General features: G+C 39.2%; 1 protein-coding gene across 4 annotated transcripts in view; it reads left to right on the forward strand.

Annotated features, from left to right (window-relative positions):
* piezo2b (piezo-type mechanosensitive ion channel component 2b) overlaps positions 1-18,437 on the forward strand; it is a 762,691-nt gene that overhangs the window by 448,838 nt on the left and 295,416 nt on the right. For all 4 annotated transcript variants that reach the window (XM_072569838.1, XM_072569835.1, XM_072569837.1 and 1 more), the window contains exons 6-7: positions 12,364-12,571; positions 12,760-12,973. In XM_072569838.1, coding sequence (XP_072425939.1) covers positions 12,364-12,571; positions 12,760-12,973 — 422 coding nt within the window. The remainder of the gene's footprint in view (positions 1-12,363; positions 12,572-12,759; positions 12,974-18,437) is intronic.

Genomic DNA, 18,437 nt, shown 5'->3' on the forward strand with positions numbered 1-18,437 from the left:
ATGGAGGTGGGATGCTCTTTTAGAGGGTCGGTGCAGACAAATAGCCTTTATTAGCACTGTACAGATTCTGTGATTCTGTGAACTCAAAACTGAGCATCCATGAAGTGCTGTGGATCATCATCAGCATAAGCCTGACATATCCACCACTCTACATTACCATTAGACAGGGGATTAACCCTGATTCAATGAGTAGTATAAGAGGGCATGCAAGTTCAGCACCAGCCAAACATAAAAATGAGGTGTTAACCTGGTGAACCTCCATCACAGGATGAGTTATATGCCAAATAGCATATGCAGCGAGTGATAGACAAAGGTAAGTGATTCTAGAGCCAATTGATCAGACTTAAGCTCTGTAATACTGCTGCAACGAGTCATGGATAGTAACAGACAGTTAATCAAGTCACTGGAGAAGGAGACATTCCCATCTTCAAATATGGGGCACCCAGCCTATCAGTGGAAAAGATAAGGCTAAAACATTCACAAAAGTATCTAACCTGAACAGCTGAGTGGATAATCACTTTGGCTTCCTCCAGAGGTCTTTAGCTTCGCAAGTGCCAGACTTTATCCAATTCAATTCACTGCTATCAAGAAATAGTTGGAGAGACTGGATACTGCAAAGGCTAGAGGACCTGACAACATTCAGCTATAGTATTGAAGAACTTGCAGCACCCTAGCCAAACATTCCTGTACAGATGCAACACTGGCATGTGGAAAATTGCCCAGGTATATTGTACACAAAAATGAGGAAAAGTCCAACCTCGCCAATTAGTCTGTGAACTCTCAATCATCAGTAAAGCAATGGAAGCAGTCATGAACAGTAGGATGAAGTAGCACCTTCTCACTGATACTCAGTTTGGCTTCTGTCATGCGTACTCAGTTCCTCACCTTAATGCAGGTCCAAACATTGGCAAAACAGGTGAATTCCTGTGCCCTTGATATCAAGCTGCACTTGATTAAATTTGATATCAAAGAATCATAGCAAAATTGAACTGTATATTAGTTAGAGTCATACTTGACACAAAGAAAAATGTTTGTTGTATTTGGACGTCAGCATTCACAGCTCCAAGATGTCTCTGCACAATATCCTCATGATGGCTTCTTGGCCCAGCCAAATTCAGCTGTTTCATCAATGCACTTCCCTCCATCATAAGGTCAGAAATGGGGATGTTCACTGATGACTGCATAATGTTCAGCACCTTTTGTAATTCTTCAGATACTTAACCCTCCAGGTACATCACTTCACCCTCCGTCATTTCCGCCATCTACAAAGAGGCCCCACATAACCACAACCACCTGATGAAGGAGCAGTGCTCCAAGAGCTAGTACTTCCAAATAAACTTGTTGGATTATAACCTGGTGTTGTGTGATTTCTAGCTTTTTAAGAGAGACTTTCTTAGTGAATGTCTGAGTGCATCTTGGAGATGGCATACAATGCTGCTCCTGCGTCTCAGTGATGGATAGAGTGAATGTTTGAGGTTATGGTGGTAAATAAGCAGATGGATGGTGACAGGCTTTGTGAATGTTGTTGGAGTTAGACTCATCTAGGCAAGTGAGGAGTATCCATTACATTCCTGTCTTGTGCCTGGTAGGTAATGGACAGGCTTTGGGGAGTCTAAAGATGAGTTACTTGCTGCAGTATGTTTAAGATCTGACCTGGTCTAGTCGCTGTATCTTCATGTATAGATTACAGCATAGCAAAAGGGAAGACCATTAATGGAACAGCTGTAGACAGTTGGACCTCGAACACTGCCCTGAGATACAATGGTAAAAATGTGCTGGAGCTGAGGTGACTGACATCCAACAGCCACCTGTTGTAAATTGCCACAAGTTACCCTTAATTTGGCTACTTATTAATAAATCTCACAAACAATCAAACACTGAAAGAATGATTTAAATTTTATTGCATGTAGCAACCACAATAAGATCCCTCAAGTAAGCAAGTTATGCTTCACAACTCAACTCAGCTATTACCTGATTAATGGCAGAATCTAGCTATGATTCCAGCCAACAGTGTCTGTCTCTGATGACCAGGTGCAGTGTTGTTCTTTGAAGTTCTGCTGAACAAGAGTTCTGATGTTTAAGTTTTTCATCCTTTAGGTCTATAGTGTGATATTATTGATGACCTTCTAGATTCTTTCATCTAAAATATTGATTACTTTTCCAGAGACCTCAAGTCTGCAGCTTGCCTTCTTATCAAAAGTAACTTCTTTGTTCCTTATCACATTTGACATTGGCTTGTCTGTTTGAAGACTCAGTTTTGCTGTGATTAACTCATTAAATTATTCTACACGACAATAATTTGTGCTTGTGGCATAAGCAGCTAGTTGTCAAGCAGATATCAAAACAGTTTTATTTATGTAGCCTTGATCGTTCCTTTCCCCAGTCATGGCTAATTGCTTTCAATTTGTTTGTCCTTATCTTTTGATAGTTTAGTCCAGAGTTATTGCTGCTTCTGTCAATCTGTGAACAGTTATTAAAGTTCTGAAGTTTACACTATCACATTTCCTCTTCTTTGTTCATTATTTTTAATTGATGAACAAATACTAGTACTGTACAATTAGCCATTTCCCCCCCACAGCATTTCATATCCAAGCTGAGTTGCTGCCCTGTGCACAATTTTAAATTGCACTATTTTATTGTATGGTATAGATATATGAACGACAATAATCAATAAATGAGTTTCAGATCAGTAAACAAATCACAAATCAAAAATAGAGTAATAAGTACATCGAAAACAGAAATAAAGTAATAAACGTGCATTATGCTTTACCCATTGCAGCTTTGTGATTATTATGTCTTAACACAACTAATTCCTTTTTCGTCTGCTGCATTTGTTGCTGAAACATGATAGCATTCAAAATTATGTAGACCCAAGTACATAGAACAATAATATAAGATATGAAATAGCACAAGCCTATTGGCCGTGTGTATATTGCTTTCCAAATTCCAGATGTCATTCCACCAAGTAAGTTCCTTGATGTTTTTTAATAGCTATCTTGATTTTTGACTATCCTGCTGAACCGTAACATATAAATTGTGTGCCTTTTTCAAAATCTCTTTTCTTCCTTCCAAATATTCGCTTTGCAGGGCCATATAGACCTCATAGTTTTGCCAATCAGACATAACCTCTTTTCTAGCCGAGTCAGTCATATCAAAAGTCATAGATTTTCTCCTTCTGATGTTAACCATTCCATTGTTTGTATGTACATGGGCATTTGAGGGTGAATACAAAATGTTGAATCAGTGAGAGGACAAGACAGCTTATGTTAATAATATTTTAAAGATGTGATACAGTATTCTCCTTCACCTGCATATCCAACTCTGATTATATTGTCTCTAATGGTACTTGAAATGTTGAGAGTACAGTTAACTGTTTCATTCCTGCTGGGCATAAAACAGTATGTGGTGTGTCCAGCCATGTGTTGGAGATAAGAACAAACAATAGTTTTCTCCATCTTTTGGCATGTCTTAAGTGCTATTCCTACAAGTCTCCTTTTCTACTGCATAAAGTAGTACCTCCTTAACTGTCATCCAGATGATGTTTTGGATCACTCGGTTGTAACATTAGCAGTTTGTCATCTTTAGACATAAGAGTTATCCTGAACAGAAGACCAATTCCATTCCCTCCAATATACAAGCCGTTAGTCCTTACTTTTGTTAATTTCCTGAACTCACAGCTAATTTCCTGAAATTAGTGTCATCAACCCAAGTAGGAGCTTCTCCCTTTTCATTTGATTTTTATTTTCTCTATACTGATTGACATCAATCATATTGCATATAAAGTATCGAATGTTACATTTATGTGATGCTGATCTACTTCTTTTACTAAGTTGTTAATCACACTGGCGTGTGTTTCTAAGATGTTAACAATTTGAAATGCAGTGCTGTTAGTGGTGTCCCCATGAAACAAAATTTAATGTTAACATTCATCGCACCCAATAAATCTTTAACTTGAGAAATTGATTTATTTGATGACTTATAGCAATGATGTCTATTACTATAGGAAGTCCTGCAGCATCTCCTGTCAAATTTCTTTGCTTCTTGTTTTCCCCTCGATTGTATAACCCTACTTGATTATACAGTGCTGTGATCAATTCCTTATAAATGCTAGGTAAAGGTTTTGAACACCATGTTGGTAACATGAGAGATTTAGAATAACCAATAACAATTCATGATGGATTTTTCATACAACACACTATCCATACTTTGCACACACAAAAAATCATAAGAGTCATATAGATGTACAGCAAGGAAACAGTCCCTTCGGTCCAACTTGTCCATGCTGAGCAGATATCCCAACCCAATCTAGTCCAAACTTTCAGCACCCGACCCATTCAAACCCTTCCTGTTCATACATCCGTTCAGATGCTTTTTAAATGTTGCAATCGTACTAGCTTCCACCACTTCCTGTGACAGCTGATTCTATACACATACCACCCTCTACGTGAAAATGTTGCCCCTTAGGTCTCTTTTATATCTTTCCCCTCTCACCCTAAACTTATGCCCTCTAGTTCTGGACTCAGCCACCCCAGGGAAGCAATTTTGCCAATTTACCCTATTCAGGCTCCTCATGACTTTTTAAACCTCTATAAGGTCACCCCTCCAACCCCTGAAGCTGCAGGGAAAACAGCCCCAGCCTATTCAACCTCTCTCTATAGTCCAAATCCTCCAACCCTGATAAAATTCTTGTAAATCTTTTCTGAACCCTTCCAAGTTTCACAACATCCTTCTGATAGCAAGGAGACCAGAACTGCACGCAATATTCCAACAGTGGCCTCACCAATTTCATGTAGTCGCAACATAACCTCCCAACTCATGTACTCAATACTCTGATCAATAAAGGAAAGCAGTCCAAGCACCTTCTTCACTATCCTATCTACCTGCGACTCCACTTTCAAGGAGCTATGAACCTGCACTTCAAGGTCTCTTTGTTCAGCAACACTCCCTAGGACTTTAGCATTAAGTGTATAAGTCCTGCTAAGATTTGCTTTCCCAAAATGCAGCACCTCACATTCATCTGAATTAAACTCCATCTGCCACTTCTCAGCCCATTGGTCCATCTGGTAAAGATCCAGTTGTAAGGGAGATTTAAACAATCCTTAGATAAGCACATGGATGATTTTGGGATAGTGTAGGGGGACGAACTGAAAATAGTTCACAGGTCGGCGCAAAATCGATGGCCAAAGGGCCTGTTCTGCGCTGTATTGCTCTATGTTCTATGTAATCTGAGGTAACCATCTTCACTGTCCAGTACACCTCCAATTTTGGTGTCATCTGCAAACTTACTAAGTATGCCTCTTATGTAAGTGGTTGTGCAGGAGTCTTCTGTGGCTATCCCCATTTCAAACAAGTATGCTGTTTTAGAAAATGTAGGGGATGATGGATTCTCAGGAGAATGTAGCAAGAACAGCCAAGTTTCTGGTATCGAGACTGGCTCTAATGCAATGAGGGGTACATCGAGTTCCAAGAGATCAATTGTGTTAGGGGACTCTCTCGTCTGAGGCCCAGACAGACATTTCTGTGGCCAGCAGCGAAAATCAGAATGGTGTATTGCCTCCCTGATGCTAGGATCAAAGATGTCTCAGAGAGGGTGCAGAATGTGAGGGGTGAGGAACCAGCAGGAGGTCATTGTACACATTGAAACCAATGACATAGGAAGGGAAAAAGATGAGATTCTGAAAGGAGAATATCGAGAGTTAGGCAGGAATTTAAAAAGGAGATTCTCGAGAGTGGTAATATCTGGATTTCTCCCGGTGCTGCGAGCTAGTGAGGGTAGGAATAGGAGGATAGAGCAGATGAATGCATGGCTGAGGAGCTGGTGTATGGGAGAAGGATTCACATTTTTGGATTATTGGAATGTCTTCTGGGGTAGAAGTGACCTGTACAAATAGACAATGGTTAAAAAGGCATTTTGTGCTCTTGGCATCATTGCTCAGTCCTTTGAGTATAGAAGTCATGTTTTAAATTACTTACAGCATGGAAACAGGCCCTTTGGCCCAACGAGTCCACACTGACCTGCTGAAGCGCAACCTACCCACACCCACTCCCCTACACCTATCACTATGGGCAATTTAGCATGGCCAATTCACCTAACCTGCACATTTTTGGACTGTGGGAGGAAACTGGAACACCCGGAGGGAACCCACGCAGACACGGGGAGAATGTGTAAACTCCACACAGTCAGTTGCCTGAGGCAGGAAGTGAACCAGGGTCTCTGGCGCTGCGAGGCAGCAGTGCTAACCACTGTGCCGCCCATTGGATTGTACTGGATATCAGCGAGGTCTCTTCTCAATCCAGTTATGCTCACTCAGTTATAGCAAGGATATTATTAAGCTGTAGAGGGTTCAGAAGAGATTTACAAGGATGTTGCTGGGTCTGGAAGGTTTGAGTTATGAAATATGGCTGGGACGTTTTTCACTGGAGCGTAGGAGGTTGAGAGGTAACCTTATAGAAGCTAATAAAATAATGAGGGGTATAGATAAAGTTGTTGTGTTTTCCATAGAATGAGGGATTTCAAGACAAGGGGGCACATTTTCAGGGTGAGTGGAGAATGATTTTAAAAAGACATGAGAAGCATATCTTTTTTTACACAGAAGATGGTTTGCGTGTGTGTTTAACTTACTGAGGAAGTCATGGATGTAGGTATGATTACAATGTTTAAAAGACATTTGGGTAAGTACATGAATAGGAAAGGTTTAGAGGGCTATAGGCCAGGAGCAGGCAGGTGGGACTAATTTAGCTTGGTATTATATTCAACATGGACTGCTTGGACCAAAGGGTCTGTTTCAATGCTGTATGACTGTATGATTGCTCTGAGTCCTTCTTTTCCTATTGGGTATTCTACAGGATTTTCAGTCGATTCTGATGTAAGTGCGATTGTGATCTGTGGGAGTAATGTCGTGGAGGTTCTGTGCAAATCATTGGCGCAAATGAGCTTGATATCCGTGTTGCATGTAAGATTAATGCACGCAAACTTGTGAGCAGAGGCGTCTCCCAACATTTTCAGTCTGCACCTATCAGTATTTGGTTATGTGTGCACATGATGTCCTTTTCCATTGTGCATAGCATCTTGACTGCTGACTCGTACTTCATTTGTGAAAGCCATGCCAGCAATATGATTTCAATAACCAGGTTCATAGCTTATCTAAAGCTCACAAACAAAACTTCAAGGCAGTTTCTGCTCTTATTTACAGTTTATCAGTTCACACAGATCCTTATTCTTCCAAGATTGGTACTCATTAGGATTGTTGCCTGCGAAATGTTCTATACAGACAGTTCGACCAATTTATTACTCCAAAAATACATTTGCCCAGGTACTCTTAATTTATGAGACAAACAAAGGGCTGCAATTCAAACTAGTTTTATTCTTCTTTATTTTCTCTCTATCCAGGGTTTGTCACAGTGATAGGTGAATCGATTGGTATTGGAATACAGCTTTCGGTAAATTCCCGTTCCAGTCCTTCTAATTTTAATTACATCAGAGCTGCATGTCACACCCCTCTAAATTTTCTTTTTGGCTAACTGTAGAGTTTACCCACTCTTTTTTAATTAACCTAGATTCAAATTCTGCCATTTGTTTGTCTCACTTTGCAAAACAACTGGTTTATAGCCCAATTGCTGGTTGAATGACTCTATCTTTATTTATGTTGTTAGATTTTCATTAAATCTTTATCTTTACTTTGGGCCGGTACCAGATTCCAGGAACCTTGATCCGAGTGAGGTGGAGGGGCGTGGGATTAAGATTATAATCATAATCTAGAACATGTCGCTTTGCCCTCAGTTGATCCCCAATCAGAATCTCCCCTCTCATCCCTAATCTTTGTCTGGGTCCTATAGCACAGTTGTGGCTGGAAAGTTGTGACTTCAAGGCATCAATTTCTTATTGGTATTTAGAATGATCAGCATTCTGCATTTGTTGCTCAGGCTGTGTTTGATGCAGTACTATAAGTGCTGGCTGGAGATCTTTACATTAATTTTCAAGTTCCTGAGTCCTAAATTTCAGACTCCTGAACTTGCCTCTGGACCTTCTTGGCATTCCTGTTCCCTGTCTCAAATTGACTTTGATAATTTGAGAGGTAAACTATCTTCTCCTGATTGGCAACCTCTAGGCATTTAAACTTTCCTTTTAATTCTTTGTTTTCTGTCTGGATAACTCCCCTTTCCTGACTGACAGCCAGTAGGCCATCAAATTTCTGTTTTAACTCTGCATTTTCTGACTGCAATTCCTCATTTTCTGACTTCACCTGATTTATCTGAACATTTCTGTGTTTTAGTGTATACGTCATATATCATGACAACAAATTACCAACAGCTCGTCCTCTTTGGGTGTGTGCTTTCCCATGAGCTCCCCAACTGACTCTAATACGTGATCTGGAACTTGTAGCATCACAAACTTAATACTGTCTCCATTTCAGCAACTTCTTCCTCAAATATTCTTTAACCAAGCTCTCCTACTAAGATTGATTGTCTGCCATGATTTCAAAGCTAATGCACAATTCAATAATACAAAATGTATATGTTCCAATTAAATCTGAAAATTGATGCCTGTATTGTGCTCCACTCACTTGAATTTGAACTGTCATATGGCCCTCTTAATTAAGGCTCAGGCCGAATTTCTGAAAGTACAAGCTGTTAGGTTTGACTTCAGAGCAATTAAAGTCATTTATTATCAAAGCCAACCCAAGGAAATCAATTGTTGTGGGTAAATCACCATAAGTTATGTTTAATTCATCTACTTGTTAAGAAATCTCACAATCAAGTTCTTAAAAAATTATTTAAATTTTATTGCATGTAGCAATCACAATAAGTGCCCTCATGTAAGCAAATTCTGCCTCACAACTCAACTTGGGTATTCGTTGATTAATGGCGAAATTTAGCTACAATTCCAACCAAGTGTCAGTCTTTGATGTCCAGGGTATGATCCTTGTGCAGTATTGTTATTTAAGGTTCTGCTGAAAAGGTTTTCTGATGTTTAAGTTTTATACAGTTTTTCATCCTTTATTGATGATCTTCTAGATTCTTTCATCTAAAATATTGATTAGCCTTCGGAATCATTGAGTCTGCAACTTGCCTTCTTATCAAAAGTAACTTCTTTGTTCCTTGTTACATTTGACATTGGTTTGTCCATTTGAAGATACAGTTTTGATGTGATTAACTCCTTTAATTTCTTCTGCACGGCAATAATTGTCCTTTTGGCATAAGCAGCCAGTTGTCAACAGAAGTCAAAACAGTTGTTTATGAAGTCTCAACTTCTCTTTTTCCCAGGCATGGCTAATTAGAGTCATGGAGATATACAACATGGAAACAGATCCTTTGGTCCAACCTGTCCTTGAGGACCAGATAACCTAAATTAAATCTAGCCCCAATTGCCCCCTGTTTGCCCATATCCCTCTAAAACCTTTCCTATTTATATACCTATTCAGATGGCTTTTAAATGTTATATTTGTACCAACCTCCACCACTTCCTCTGGCAGCTCATTACATGCCCGCACCAACCTCTGCATGAAAAAGTTCTCTTTTCAATCTTTCCTCTCTCACCTTAAATCTATGTCCTTCAGTTTTGGGCTCCCCTAACCTGGGAAAAATCTTTGACTATTCACTCTATCCATGCCCCTTATAATTTTATGAACTTCTTTGATGCTCCAGGGAAAATAGCCCCAGCCTATACAGCCTCTCCCTGTAGTTCAAACCCTCCAACCCTGACAACATTCTTGTAAATCTTTTCTACATACTTTCAAGTTTCACAATATTCTTCCTCTAGCAGGGAGACCAGAATTGAATGCAGTATTCCAAAAGTGGCCTAACCAATGTCCTGTTGAGCCACAACATGACCTCACAACTCCTATACTCAATGCACTGAACAATAAAGGGAAGCAAATGCCTTCTTTATTGCCCTGTCTCCGTGACTCCACTGTCAAGGAACTTGCTTTCATTTCTTGTATAAGTTTGACCTTGTCCCTGATTGTTAATTCCAGACAGAGCTATTGCTCTTTCTTTCAATCTGTGAACAGTTATTAAAGTTCTGAAGTTTACACCATCACACCTAATTATTCTAACTCCATTTTCCAGCACTTGGCCCATAGTCCCATATACCTTGGCATCGCAAGTGTACATCTAAATACTTCTTAAATATTATGTGGGTTTCTGCCTTTACCTCCCTTACAGGCAGTGAGTTCCACATTCCCACACCTTCTAAGTCAGAAAACATTTCCTCATATTCCCTCTAAACTTCCTGCTTCTTATCTTACGGCTATACCTCTGATCATTAATGCCTCTAACAAGTGGAAAATTTCCTTCCTGTCTCTGCCCTTCATAATTTTATGCATCTTAGTCATCACCCCTCTCAATCTCCTCTGCTTAAAGGAAACAACCCCAGTCTGTCTGATCTCTCTTCATAAATTAAGCTCTCCAGCCCAGGCAGCATCCAGGTAAATCTCCTCTGCACCTTCTCCAGTAAAGGTTGTATTCTTTGTCTCATGTGAATTATAGAACTGCACAGAGTGCTCTAACTGTGGTCTATTTTATGCAGTTCCAGCATAACCTCCCTGCTCTTAAATTCTATGCCTTGGCTTATTAAAGCAAGTATCCGATATATCTTCTTAACAACTTTATCTATCTGCCCATCACCTTAAAGGACTGGTGGTCATGCACACCAAGGTCTCTCTGTTCTTCAGTGCTTCCCAGGCTCTTACTGTTCATCATGTTTTCTGTAGCCTTGTTTGTTCTGCCCAAGTACATCACTTCAGACGTAACTGTATTAAATTGTATTTGCCACTGATCAGCCCATCTGATCAAAACCAAAAGAACTATGAATGCTGTAAATCAGAAACAAAAGCTGAAATTGCTGGAAAAACTCAGCAGGTCTGGCAGCATCTGTGAAGAGAAATCAGTTCTGAGGAAAGGTCACTGGACACAAAATGTTAACTCTGATTTCTCTTCATAGATGCTGCCAGACCTGCTGAGCTTTTCCAACAACTTCTGTCTCTGAGACCGTTAAGTCAGCCTGTGTCCTGTAGCAACCTAAGGCTATCCTCCCTACTAGTTACCACCCCAACAAATTTCATATTATTTGTGAACTTACTGATCAACCTCCCAACATTTAAGGCTAAATTGTTTACATATACCACAGACAGCAAGGGCCTCAACACTGACACTTGTGGGACCCCATCACTAATTGATTGTAGTATTCTGGTTTATGCTTTGCTTCCTTTTTGAATAACAGTACCACATTGTTGTCCTCCAGTCCTCTGGCACCTCTTCTATGGCCAAAGAGGAATTAAAATTTATTGCCAGCAGCTCTGCTATTTCCTCCCTTGCCTCACTCAACAGCCTGGGATACATTTCAACCAGCCCTGGAGATTTATCTAATTTTAATCCTGCCAGACCACTCAAAGCCTCCATTCTGTGCTAATTCCTTTTAAGTATATTAAAATTTATTCTCCATGATTTCTATAACCACATCATAACTTTCACGAGTAAGCATTGACACAAAGTATTCATTTAGAACCCTATCTATGTCCTCTGCCTACATGCACAAATTACTACTATGGTCCTTAATGGGCCCCTCCCTTTCTGTAGGTATCTTTTTGCCATCAAAGTACTTAGGATTTACCTTTTTTTAACCTAGTGTTATTCTTTCATGCCTAGGGTATAGGTTTGCTTGCTGAGCTGTAGGTTTGATATCCAGACGTTTCATTACCTGGCTAGGTAACATCATCAGTGGCAACCTCCAAGTGAAGCGAAGCTATTGTCTCCTGCTTTCTATTTATATGTTTGTCTTGGATGGGGTTCCTAGGGTTGATGGTGATGTCATTTCCTGTTCGTTTTCTGAGGGGTCGATAGATGGTATCTAGATCTATGTGTTTGCTTATGGTGTTGTGGTTGGAGTGCCAGGCCTCTAGGAATTCTCTGGCATGTCTTTGCTTAGCCTGTCCCAGGATAGATGTGTTGTCCCAGTCGAAATGGTGTTTTTTTTCATCCGTGTGTAGGGCTACGCGGGAGAGAGGGTTGTGTCTTTTTGTGGCTAGCTGGTGTTCGTGTATCCTGGTGGCTAACTTTCTTCCTGTTTGTCCTACGTAGTGTTTGTGGCAGTCCTTGCATTTTGTAGATGATGTTGGTTTTGTCCATGGGTTGTACTGGGTTTGCCCTGAATCGGAACATGTGAAGAAATTTGCTGTATCTGAGACAACTGACCTTGAACAACCACAACCGTTTATCCTAGATGTGACTTCAATCTGGGGTAAATAAATTAGCACAAGTCTGTTATCGCCTTATAAATCACCTGAATTAATATAGTTTATTTCATAAAATGTAGCACAATTGCAAAATTGAGTTGTAAGAATGTATTAAACTCTGTTTTTATAGGTTGAAGACAAACTTGAACTGGCAGATCCATTCATTTATGAAGAAGATTTTGAGGTAGCAGATGTAGTTGAAGAATTGGAAGAAGAAGGAACCAAACAAAATATTCTTCGCAGAATTGCAACATACGCATCAAAACTGAAAGAATTTATTGGAAATATTATAGCAACCACTGGCAAAGTAGTTGTTACCATTTTGCTTGGTTTAACAGGTTTGTGCTGTTGTAATTATAGTACATTAAACTTTTGTACATCCATAAACAGATCGCTTCATTTTCCTTTAAATTAATGTTCCAAATGTAGGAAGATATAGATCAAAGAACTCTATTACATATTCTTTGCTCTTTGCCCTTCTGTAACTCAGGTAATTTTAATAACAATGTGTTATCCTTTTCTCCAGGCATTACGCTACCATCTTTGAGCTCAGGAGTATACTTCTTTGTATTTTTGGGATTGTGCACTTGGTGGAGCTGCGGTAAACAGTTTGATCCACTGATATTCAGCTGTTTGTGTGTATTAATGGCTATATTCAGTGCAGGACACTTGATTGGACTGTATCTTTACCAGCTGCAATTCCTACAGGAACTCATTCCACCTGGTGATTTCTATGCAAGGTAAATCATAATAAGACTTAACTATATGTCATGTCAATATTTTTTATTGTATATTTAAAGTCAATGATGGGAGCCAATTGGCCCATTGAGTTCAATCTAGCTCTCATCAGTCAGATCTAACCCTGCAATCCACCTCCCCATTCCAACCTCCATAGCCCTGTAAGTTACTTTCCTTCAAGTACCAATCTAATTATCTTTTGAAATCAATGATCATCTCTACTTCTACTACCCCAAAAATTTAAATGTGTGTTCCTTTGTCCATGTATAATTGGTAAATATGATCCATTCTTCCTTGCCTACCTTGTCTAAATTTGTCTCAAACTTGAACGCCTCTATGAAATTTGGATCATCCACATCAATGGATTGCAGTGGGGATATAGGCAGAGCAATGCAAATCGGAATAGGTAATAATAAGCATGAGGTTTGTCTTGAAATCCTTGTTAGCAGAGAGGGGAAATCTTTCTGAATCCTGCCATGAAAGCACAATGTGAAACAGTCACAAATTAAATGACTGGGTATTTGATTTGCATCTGGAAGGAAGTAGAGAACAAGTCAAATTACTTTTGGTATAGGCCTTCAAATAAAATGTAAGGATAAGTTTGAAGGAGGTAAGTTAATTAATGGACTAGAGAATGTAGAAAATAAAATATCCACACCCCCCCCCCCCCGAAGCATTAGACATTATGGAAGATATGCCAGAATTATCAGTGATCTGCAATTTGTGGAGTCAGAGCCGTGGAGCGTCAGAGGCTGAAGGATGACCTCATAGAGGTTTACAAAATGATGTGGGGTTTGTTAGATTAAATAGACAAGGTCTTTTCCCTGATTTGGGGGAGTCCAGACTAGAGGGCGTAGGTTTAGGGTGAGAGGGGAAAGATTTAAAAGGGACCTAAGGGACAACTTTTTCATGCAAAGCATGGTGTATGTTTGGAATGAACTGCCAGAGTAAGTGGTGGAGGCTGGTATAATTACAACATTTAAAAGACACCTGGATGGGTATATGAATAGGAAAGGTTTAGAGGGATATGGGCCAAGGGCTGGCAAATGGGACTAGATTAATTTAGGATAATGATTAGCATGAATGAGTCGGACCAAAGGGTCTGTTTTTGTGCTGTACATCTCTATGACTCTATGACGTTATGAGTATGCCCTACTTCGACTTCTAGGAGAAAGTGAGGACTGCAGATGCAGGGGATCAGAGCTTAAAAATGTGTTGCTGGAAAAGCGCAGCAGGTCAGGCAGCATCAAAGGAGAAGGAGAATCGACATTTCAGGCATAAGCCCTTCTTCATTCAGCTTATGCCTGAAACGTCGATCCTCCTTCTCCTTTGATGCTGCCTGACCTGCTGCGCTTTTCCAGCAACACATTTTTAAGCTACTTCAAATTCTGCAAAGTATAAAATATATTCAATGTTATTGGACAATTTTCGAACTATCTATTAAGGACTGTTGATTAAGCTTATTTAGACCCTAAAGAAGTCCAACTTGAATAACCAAATCAGCCTGTTTTTGAGGGAAACTAAAATTTAACTGATTCAGTTCCCCATAAAGTACCCAGGGTAAAATGACTGATGAGTATTGCAATTCAATTTTGAATTTTATGCCATTGCATTAATTTGACATTGCAATTTAAGGCACATAGAGGAATTACTCCCTTCAAGGGTTCCGTAGTATTTCATTTTTAAAAAGATACCAGTCCCTGTAAATTTCCTCCAGAGAGAGAAGCACTCAGCTTTGTCCAACTTGTCTCACTTTAGTCCAAAGCATCTTCAATTTATCTTTCATTTTATTTTCAATTTATTCATTGCACTGCTTGCATGTTTCAACACTACCATCATATGGAGGACATGTAGCTCTGATTAACTGCAACAATGATTAAACAGTTTGTTTCAGTTGCAACATGCTTCCAAGACAGCCCAAGGTTTTAAAATTCACATTCAATGAAGGATATACTACAGGGAGTTTTGGAATATAAAATTACCTGATGAGTATACACAGGTTAATATGAATTCAACAGCCTGAAGACTGACATTTTTTTTTAAGTTATATAATAACTTCAAAATTACAAACATACCACAGTTTACAATGTTGTAAATTGTAGTCATTAGATGGGCTAACGGTTATGGGGAAGGGATATATCACTGTATCTTTTGGGTTATATCTACCTGAAACCATTAGCACTGACCTGTCAATGCTTAAAAGTGCGGAGAAAGTCCCCTAACTAACACTTGGGCAAGATCAGCATTGTATGTGTGTAATATTTTGAAGAGTTAAGAAAATTCTAGAAGTATTTTTGGATATAACATTAGTTTGGAATTAATAAATAGCATTTAATATGGATTTGTTAAAGACATAACTAAGCATAATAAATCCTTTCAGAACATTTTCAAGGGGTTGATCAACGTATCTTTATTGAAGATATGCATGTTTATTTTCAAAAGATGTGTACTGTATTTGCAAAATTAAAGCAGAAAGAAGAGTCTAATGGTAAACTGTTGTTTTTCAGACTAAAGGAAAGTATAAATGTGAACATCAGGGCACATTAATTATTTTTAATGTACATTGATGATATGGACTTAGCTGTAGGTGGCATCATTTTAAAATTTATAGATGATATAAAGCATAGAAATGTAACTAGTGTGGACTTTAGTAACAGATTTCAGGTGAACATAGATACACTGGTTCAATGAACTACACAAAACAGACAAAATTTAGTCCAAAAAAGTTTGAAATTAAGCATAATGGGAGGAAGAATAATGTGTCCCGATATAAACTAAATAGTACAGTTTTAAATATGGTGTAGAAACAGATATAACTATGTCACTATTTTCATTCATTCATGGAATGTGGATATTGCTGTGCCAACAAATATTGGTCATCCCTAATTGCCCTTGAGAAGGCAGTGGTGAGCTGCCTTCATGAAACACAGCGGTCTATTTGGTTTAGGGATCCCAGTAATGCTGAAATAAAATAAAGAATTGACGATCTGAAATAAAAACAAAAATTGTTGGAGAAACTCAGCAGGTCTGGCAGCATCTGTGGGAAGAAAGTAGAGTTAACGTTTCGTATCTGGTGACTTTTCATGAGTTCTGATAATTCCAATAATCCTATTAGAAAGAGAATACAAGAATTTTGATCCAGCACCAGAAAAATAATGATGACATTATACTGAGACAGGAGGCATGTGACTTGGAATGGAACTTGTCCTTCCAAATAGTTAATATGGAGGTGAGTGGCCTTCCTTAACTGCTGCAATTAATGGATGTTGATAGATTTTATCCAGCAGCAATCAAGAAATGTTGAAATATTCCCAAGTCAGGATGTTGAGTGGCATGGAGGAGAACTTGCATCTGCTGCCTTTATCTTTCAAAAGAAGATAGTGGTTGTGAGTTTGGAAAGTGCTGTCTAAGGAGCTTCGTTGAATTTCTGCTGTGGCACATGCTATTGCTACTGAGCATTGGTGGTGGAGGAGGTGGATGTTTGTGGATGTGTTGTCAATGTGTTGTTAGTGCTGCACTCATTCAGGCAAATGACGAGTATTCCATCACACTTCTGACTTGTGCTTTATAGATGGTGGACCCAAGATTTGGGGAGTAAAAAGCTGAGTTATTCACTGCAAGATTCCTAGCCTTTATCCTGTTATTGTAGCTATGGTATTTTTATGGCTAGTTTCTGATCAATGGTAATCACCAGGTTGCTGATTGTGGGTTTTCAGCTATGGTGATGCCGTTGAATATTAAGGAATGGTGGTTTCACTCTCCCGTGTAGGGATTATCATTGTCTGGCACTTACATGACACAAATGTTTCTTGCCACTTGTCAGTCCAAGCATGATATTGTTCAGGTCTTGCAGCAACTGGAAACAAAATGCTTCAGTCGGGTATCTGTGGAGCCACAAATGGTGCTAAACTTTATGCAATCATCAAAAAGGAGTTGACGCTTCTAATCTTATGATAGAGGGAAAGGCATTGATGAACCATCCAAAGCTAGGATTCTACCCCGAGGAATATCTGCAGAGATGGCTTGGAGCTGAGATGATTGACTTTGAATAACCATAATTATCCTCTTTTGTGCTGTGTGTAACTCTGACCATTGGAGAGTTTTACTCCTGATTTCCATTATCTCCACTTTTGTTAGAGCTTCTTGATGGCAAACGTAGTCAAATGCAGTCACTCACACATTATCTCTGGAATTCAGCTCTTTTTACATATTTGAACTAAGAGTGTAATGAGGTCAAGAGCTGAGTGGCCCTTGTGAAATCCAAACTGAGCCAGTTATTACTAAGCATGTCAACAGCACAGTTGATGACTCCTTTCATCATTTTACCAAAGACCGAGAGAAGACAGGTGGAGTGTTAATTGTTCAGGGTGGATTTATTTTCCTTTTATGTACAGAACAAAGCTGGGTGAATTTCCACATTGTCTGGCAGATGCCAGTTATAGCTGTATTAGAACAGCGTAGTTGGGGTTTGGCAAGTTCTAGAACACATGTCTTCAATACTATGGTCAGAATGATAGGGCTCATTGCTTTTGTAGTACTGTTATCACACAGAAGGTTTAACCCCTCTGTTAGTTACATCATACATTCAAAAAGCTCACCTTGCCTCATAATCTGTTAAAATGTGAGTGACAGAGAACTCCCAAATTCTACTATTTAAAGAAAAAGATCAAATTATTTTTCCAACTCCAATAGTGAACATTAAACAAAAAAATTCACAAATCCAAGCCCCCCCCTTTCTCTTAACTGCTTACTACCTGACTCCAATTCTATAAAAAATGCTGTTCCAATAGGACACTTATTAAAATTACATTAACTTAATCTCAAAACCACACACTCTCTATCTTCTCCTGTGTCTTCACTCTTCCAGCTACTGATCTCCCTGGGTTGTCTTCATTCTTTCTACTATGAGTATGATTCACATGAAAAGGTACCTTTGATAGAGAGTGTTTTCTAATTTCTTTGAGAGCAAGATGTTATACTGGCAGTTAGTTCTCCAGCACTTCCTCTCTCTATGGCAGTTGCTCTTCCTCTAATTTTCAAAATACCCCCATGACACATTAAATTCCTTTAATTTGATTGGTTTCCAGGTGTCAAAACAAAAACATTCAAGTTCTATTGGCTTCTGCTATCCTGAGCTTAATTTAAACTTATTGGTTAAATTCAAATTGTTGTCATAACAACAACCAAAACTCATTTAACAGCAAATGTTACATTTGGAACAGCCCAACCTTCAGCTGGCAGCTGTGGCTGTACTTTAACTTCAGAAAAGCATTTTCTTAAAGTGACCATACATGTCTTTCGACTTCATAACAGTATTCAATGCCACCAACCCATTTCTCCATTTAATGTGAAGTGAATCAAATTGACTGAAGACTGGCATCTCTGATGCTGGGGCTGCTGGAGAAGGCCAGCCTAAGTTCAGGAGGGCCCCAGCATGCTGAGGGATTTCTGCACAGATGAAGCATA

Source organism: Chiloscyllium punctatum, chromosome 5 (genome assembly GCF_047496795.1).
Source record: "Chiloscyllium punctatum isolate Juve2018m chromosome 5, sChiPun1.3, whole genome shotgun sequence".
Taxonomy (NCBI): domain Eukaryota; kingdom Metazoa; phylum Chordata; class Chondrichthyes; order Orectolobiformes; family Hemiscylliidae; genus Chiloscyllium; species Chiloscyllium punctatum.